Here is a 7,500-nt window from a genome sequence, read left to right as displayed (position 1 = left end):
AAAGTCTTTCATCCATTACCTTAAAGTCTTTCATCCATTACCCCAAGTCCTTCATCCATTACCCCAAGTCCTTCATCCCTTCATAACCTTCAATAAAAGCTCTTTATCTAACACACACACACACACACACACACACACACACACACATGGTAACAAGTAACATCCGTGCATATACTTGAAGCTGTTCATTTTATGCATAATTATTACATACATGGTACATTACTCCGAGTGTCTTGGGGCGCCAGCTGGGCCGACGCACGATAACAATGATAACAATAATAATAATAATAATGAGTAGTAACTATGTACAGTGTAATCTCTTAAGTTACATCATGGCAGGGAACTTGGCTGATTTTGAACACAGGCATTTACACATTATCATCCTTATTATTTGCAATGTTTCCTTATTGGGTGAAAATACACACACACAATTATGAACATGGAGGAGGAGGAGAAGGTGGCAGGCGAGATCACAGGTGCAGCGTTTAAAAATATCTATCTGTGAACATCCTTTCCCGTTTCCCTGTGTGGCAGATGTTCCTGACACTGATGGCTCACGTCCACCTGGCCAGACAAGCGCATCACCCTGTGACAGCTGTGTCCTCATCCACCTTGGCTTTGGTCTTTGTCTGTGGGTCCATATTTTCAAACGTCTCAGGCTCCCTCTACGACTAATTCCCAAAGCCACAGAAAAGATTAACTGGGTTTTCATGGGTGATTTTCCCATTCGTGGTGCAGAAGTCGTGTTAAACTGTCACTGGGATCACAAAACACTCCATGTAAACCCCAGCAGCTTCTACGAGAGGCTTTACAAACAGGCGAACTGAGGCGTCGATACGGTTAAGAATACAGGCTCTCTCTGCAGCTCCATCTCCGTCACTCTTCTACAGGCATGTCTTCTCTTTCATACCACTGCACTCCTTTTGCCTGTACTCTCTTCAGTGTCTCTACTGCCCTGGTTGTTCCTCTCATTCTTTCACTTGTGGTTTCCTCAGTTCGTGTCACTCCACACAGCCACCACAGCATTTACATTGTCTCTTCTTCATACCACTACACTCTTTTTCCTGTACTCTCTTCAATGCCTCTACTGCCCTCATTGTTCCTCTCATTCTTTCACTCATGGTTTCCTCAGTTTTTGTTACTCCACACAGCCATCACAGCATTAACATTTCGGCCACATCCAACTCTTGCACTTTCCTCACTAACCAGGTTTCCGCTCCATACATCATTGCTCGTCACACTGCATAAAAGTCTATTCCATGCTTATGTACAACACAGGAGGGAAAGGAACATAAATCAATCAATAGAGGGATACACCAGGGGGCACGTCACCTCACCCACCCTACAACACCGAGGTTCTTCTGAGCAAATCTCCGTGCAGGCCCGACACACGCCACACGGAGGATAGGAAGTGGCTGAAGGGGGTAGGGGATGTGTATGGCAATTCAAATTTACATCCACTGTCAACCACCACACCTATCACACACACACACACACACACGCACACAAACACACACACATACAGTAAAAGGTGAATAAAAACCCAAGGAAGCTGCCATGAACTGGGATGGAACTCAACACCTTTTTGGGCAAGTGCCAGGCACCACACCCACAGAGCCAGCCAGCCCAGGACACACGGTAGTGGAGTGGGGATAGAGGTGTGATGTGACTTGTTCCCAGCCTTACCCACCCCTTGGACATAGACCCGTATTCTCAAACGTATCTGCACCTCAGTTTGCCTGTTTGAAAAGCCTCTCGTGGAAGTTGCTGGGATTTTCATGGATAGTTTTGCGATCCTGGTCATAGTTTTACATGACTTCTGCACCACGAACGGGAAAATCACCCATGAAAACCCGGTTAATCTTCTCCGTGCCCTTGGGAAACAGTCGTCATGGGAGCCCAGTGCGTTTAACAATATGGACCACACTGTAAGGGGACCCTGGGATGAACATGAAGTGTGGTGGGTGCTCTGAGGTGCCACCCCACCCAAGACACCATCACACACACCTTATATGCATACACAATAGGGGAATATATGGGTGGATATGGGTGTTGGATGGGTGAACTGAGGTCTAACCCCACCTATCCACCCACCCACACCCACACCCACACACAGACAGACACCCACCCACCCACACAGATACAAACACAGAAATAAACACACACACACACACACACACACACACACACACACAAATATACATTATGTACACATCAAAATTACTGAGAATCACAGGACCGTGCCAACTTGTTTCTTTCTCTAGTTCTCTGTCTCTGGGTAACTGCTCATTGGTTTGCATGACAGTCTGTATTTTCAGTTTCGTCACCACCGACCGATTCAGTTGATTGTCAGCTTTGTCTGCAGGTCTGTCTGCCTTTTCAGCTTAAAAAAATATGATAATCATTTTAAAAGTCTTCATCATGAAAAATGCACAGGAATATTTTTTTCAAAGACCTCAAGTATCGTAAGTTTTTTGTCAACAATCAAAGGTATGTTATTAATGCTGGTTCTTCTTTGTCTTGACTCTGAGGTGAGAAAATGTCCAGGCCTCCCTTGCACTGTGGCAGGGTCATGCTCCGCAACAATGATCACAGTGACTAACCACTCACGGTCGGCATGACAACAGTGACTGACCAAACACCACTGGCACTACAATGGTGACGCTGCACACTGCCGGCACTACAACACAGCTTGGCGGAGACACCTTCCTGCCCACCCAAGAGTAACAAAGAGCTCGTCATAAAAGAGGCCCAAACAAATCCAAGAGTATCTATTTGCATTGGTTTATATAAATAAAAAATATAAATAATAAAAGTATAATAAAATTACCATGGAATTTAAAGAAAAGAAAATGACAATGAAACAGAAATTAAAGGGAAAGAAAATGGACAAAAATAGGATTCTTAAAACTTAGGAGTTAGTACTGCTGGCGACAGACCTTGACAGGATTTGGCTCCCCTTGAGAGAGTGTAGCGAGGTATATAACCAGAGTCGGGGTGAGCCAGAGAGTCTAGCAGCTCCAGAGAGTCTAGCAGCTCTTTCTCCATGGAGGAAAGAGAGGAGGCCAGCAGCCCTGAGTCACTGCCTGCTGCCTGGTGTTGTGCAGTCTGCGGCCAGACTCGAAGCATAGCATTATTGCAGCAGAACAACACACCCCACACCACACCACATACCCCAGACACAGAGGCAGAGTCCCAGGCCAGCACACACCCCAGACACACAGGCAGAGTCCCAGGCCTGCACACACCCCAGACACAGAGGCAGCGTCCCAGGCTGGCACACACCCCAGACACAGAGGCAGAGTCCCAGGCTGGCACACACCCTGCCAGGCAACACCTTGAGCTTCACCACAGGGCCAGCCTCAGCATGGCTGTTCCCATCCCAGCAAGTCAGCTGGAAACTCTGCATGGCCCTTTGCCTCTGGCCTTCATGTTACTACAGCACTAGTGAGCAGCTTTGTCACTGTTTGGTCTGTAACTGCCAACAAACGCACAACCCTTCTTGACTCCTGAGGTGGCAGAGTGTGAGGACAGTGTCAGAACACAGCCCAAGGAACAGCATGAGGCGAACACAGACGCCAACGCCAAGTGGCCAAGAAACATCGACAGACTTGCTGTAGTGATCCCAGTGAGCACCTTCAGCCCTGGCCAGGCCATAGGCTCAGGGTGAGCTCCTGAGACACATGATGACAGCCATGATCTTGACGGCGGGGCCCAGCTTGAGGTGCAGGAGGCTCACCAGGTCATTCTGTGTCATCATAAGCAGTGCCTCGCCGTCTATCTGCTGGTCAGCAAAGGCCGTAGCCACGTCCTCGCAGCCCGGGATGCGGCCCACCAGCTCCTCCACCTGCCCAGGACTCCAGGCCTCCACCTCCGACCGCCGTGCGTCACCCAGCGGCGCCGTCAGATGCCGGTGCCGCTCCCAGGAGTGGGGCGGCGGGGGGGCAGGGTGCGGCGTGTATCCAGGGTTGAACACGGATTGATGCACCATCATGTCCACCCCAGGGTCTGCCTGGGGGGCTGCCACTGCTGCTGCTGCAGGGGGCTGCTGGGGCAGGGGGCCCACCACAGGGGGTTGCTGACCACTGGAGGTAGAGGGGGATGGGGTGCTGGGGGGCATAGTTCCTTGGGGCGGCATCCCTGAGTTGGGTGGAGGTGGGGCGAGGGGACCACCAGGGACCATGACCCGGGGGTCCTCAGAGGCCAGCTTGGGCACCTTCTGGGGGCGGTTGGGCTCCGGTGGACTCAGTTCATCAAAGAACTTCCTGCGCTTCCTGACACGCTTCTTGTGGCCGTCAGCCTCGTCCAGGTCGTGGGCAGCTGCGCCTTTGGCTGACCCACAAGGCCGCAGGTCGAGGCGCACCTTGGGGGCGGCCACCTTGCACTTCTTTCTCTCAGGCGGCTGGCTGAGGCGGTCAGTGATGAAGGCGTCGGAGTCCTTGGCCAGGTTCTGCAAGGAGTAGGGGCAGCCGTAGGCCGTGTGGTGCGTGGTGTAGACTGGCCCCTTAACGTGACCCACGCCCTTGCAGCCCGGGGTGCCGCAGCCAGTGCCGGCATCCACATCCTCCGCCTGCTGCTCCGGCGTGAGGGGCGGCTGCAGGGGGTGGCAGGTCTTGGCGCACCAGGAGGGCGGGTGCAGGTCGGGGGAGTCGTCGTCCACCCACAGATCATACTCGTCACCCCAGCCATCGAAGTGCACCTTGACCTGGTAGTCCTGCGTGTCGGCCACGGTGGCCACGCGCACCAGTGAGGGGTTACGGCGGTCCACGGCCTCCACCTTCATACCCTGCCTGAAGCCCCGCGGCGGCCGCGTCTTGAAGGCGCGCGCCGGCACGGCCATTGAGTTGGTCTCCTGGAGGTACTCGTGCCAGTTGAAGCTTTCGGGGCTGGGGTAGTTGTTGGGGGGATGCAGCACCACGCCCGCCTCGCTGCACCAGCCCACCGGGTGGATGTATGGCGAGGATACCTCGCTCCACACATCGTAGGCCTTCTCCCACCCGTCAAAGTGGATCAGCACGCGGTTGTCCAGCACATCGGCCACCGTGGCCACGCACACCCACGCGTTCTTGCGGTCCTCGGCCTCCAGCTTCATGCCCACCCTGAAATTGTTGGGCGTGACCACTGAGGGTGCTGCCCGGCCCGTGAAGGCCTGCCGTGGTGCAGTCTGGGCTTTGCAGTGCTCCAGGTACGCCTTCCACGAGAACCCCAGCACCCCCAGCGGCGGCTCCAGCTGGCGGCCGTTCTTCTCACACCAGCCGGCCGGGAACATGTTGGGCGAGTCCGCGTTGAGCCAGAAGTCGTGCTGCTCCGAGTAGCCGTCAAAGTGCAGGCGCAGGCGGTGCCCAATGACCTCAGCGACTGTCATGACGCAGAACAGGGACTGGTGGGCGGGGTCGATGGCCTCCAGCTTCATCCCCGTCCGGAACAGGTTGCGCCCAAAGGGGAAGGGCTCAGGCCACAGCTTTAGGGGCGCGGCCTTGGCCAGCCCCTTGGCCCGCCCGCAGTGTTCCAGATACTTCACCCACGAGAAGCTGCTCTTCCCATCCTGCCAGGGGTGCTGGAAACGGCTACCACCCTCCTCCTCCTTGTCCTCCTCCTCGCCGCTCCCCGCCTCCTCCCCATCACTCCCGTCCCCTCCGGCCTGCTCCTCCTCTCCTGCCTTCTCCAGCTGACGCAGCCTCCGCCTCCTCTGCCGCTCCTTTTCCAGCCGCTGGCGTTCCTTCCCCCACTCCAGCTCACGCGCATCATGCTCCTGCAGCACAGAGGGGGATGAGGGGGGAGGGGAGGGAGTGGGGAAGGGAAGAAAGGAAGCAAAAGAAATGACGAGAAATGAAGAAGGGAACAATGGAGGGAAGGAAAAGTAAGAAGTGAGAGGGAGAAAAGTAAAGAGTAAAAGGAAGAATGGAGGGAAGAAAGAAAGTAAGAGGAAGAAGCAAGAAGGAGAAAAGGTAAGGGAGTAAAATGAAGAATGGAGGGAAAGAAAGGAAAAGTGAGAGGTAGAAAAGTAAGGGAGTAATGGGAAAGAAGGAAAATAAGGGGAAAACTACTAATACTAATACTATGAAATGCCTTTACTACATACAAATGTACACACACACACACACACACACACATATCATCCCAAACAATCTTTCCACAGAGAAGCAGAGTTTTATAAATCACTGACAATTATTATGAAGTCATTGTGTAGTATGAAAAAGTCATGAACACACACACACACACTCTCTCTCTCTCTCTCTCTCTCTCTCTCTCTCTCTCTCTCTCTCTCTCTCTCTCTCTCTCTCTCTCTCTCTCTCTCTCTCTCTCTCTCTCTCTCTCTCTCTCTCTCTCTCTCTCTCTCTCTCTCTCTCTCTCTCCCCAACCAGCAAAAATTATACAAAGCTTTCACACACACACACAAAAAAAAAAAAAAAAAAGGAAACTGCAAAAAAGACAGGTGATTTAACCATGACACACACACACACACACACACACACACACACACACACACACACACACACACACACACACACACACACACGGGTCAACACTCACATCGCCACACGCCGTCGAACAGAAGCTGCTATCCCTGAAGAACTCGGAGCTCAGTCCATAGCAGCCACAGTTCTTGCAGCAGCAGATATCATACGACTCCTTCCCGCTCCTGTTACCCTGCGGCTCCGAGTCCTGTGAATTATCCGAGAATATGTCCTCGTCCTTCACTATGTCCCTGTAGTTCGGTTTCCGTGCGTGGTGTCTCGTTGAAGCGACCTCCGTCCTCTTGATCTGCTGTATCTTGAGCTCCTCCAAATCCCGGTCCTCCACGATCTCCACCGCGTTGAACTCATTGACCTTAAACTTGAGCTCGCTTCCGTCCATCTTCCCGACGCCGTCCTCCCACTTGAGAAGGTCCGAGAACTTGACCAGCTCGGGTTTGAGGTCTTCGCTGGTCTTGGGGAGGAATGAGGTAGTAGTAGTAGTAGTCTCCACGTCCTCTATTTTCACCTTCACCTCCTCGGTCCCCGCTGGGCTTAGGGGCTGCGGAAAAGGTTTTGCGAGAATGGTTTGAATCTTTTCTCCTCCTCCTCCTCCTCCAGCCTCCTCCTCCTCCTCCTCTAAGCTATATGTGAGAGGAGGGCTGAGTATATTGGGGGTGTGAACCTCCTCCCCCACTTCCTCCTCTTCAAGCACATCCCCCAGGGTGCTCACAGCCCTCTGAAGTAGGTCCTCCTTGTCCCTGGAACATAAAATAAGTAAATGAATAAGTAAATAAACATAGTAAGAAATATAGAACAGAAAGTCAGTACCACTGAGTAAGAATGTGAGCGAGGTATGAAGATAGCTGAGAGGAATGAGGGTGAGTGAAAACAAAACTAATAAAAATGGCTTAACCCGTGGGCTTTGGCTATGGGAAAGCCGAGAAGTGGCCAAGAAACGACAATATTACACTGCATTTTGAGACAAAGAAAAGAACATGGAACGTACATCGGAGTACTCCTCTCATAACCATAAATATTTACT

General features: G+C 52.4%; 1 protein-coding gene across 5 annotated transcripts in view; it reads right to left on the bottom strand.

Annotated features, from left to right (window-relative positions):
* Window positions 1-170: 170 nt before the first annotated feature.
* Window positions 171-7,500, bottom strand: part of LOC126983490 (lethal(3)malignant brain tumor-like protein 3) — a 20,519-nt gene continuing 13,189 nt past the window's right edge. For all 5 annotated transcript variants that reach the window (XM_050836230.1, XM_050836234.1, XM_050836231.1 and 2 more), the window contains exons 9-10: window positions 6,535-7,216; window positions 171-5,752 (exon numbers count right to left, since the gene is read on the bottom strand). In XM_050836230.1, coding sequence (XP_050692187.1) covers window positions 3,662-5,752; window positions 6,535-7,216 — 2,773 coding nt within the window. In that variant the 3' untranslated portion in view covers window positions 171-3,661. The remainder of the gene's footprint in view (window positions 5,753-6,534; window positions 7,217-7,500) is intronic.

This window comes from Eriocheir sinensis, chromosome 54, assembly GCF_024679095.1.
Source record: "Eriocheir sinensis breed Jianghai 21 chromosome 54, ASM2467909v1, whole genome shotgun sequence".
Classification (NCBI taxonomy): domain Eukaryota; kingdom Metazoa; phylum Arthropoda; class Malacostraca; order Decapoda; family Varunidae; genus Eriocheir; species Eriocheir sinensis.
Note: the sequence above shows the minus strand (reverse complement) of the source record. Positions and strands in the feature narration are given on the sequence as shown.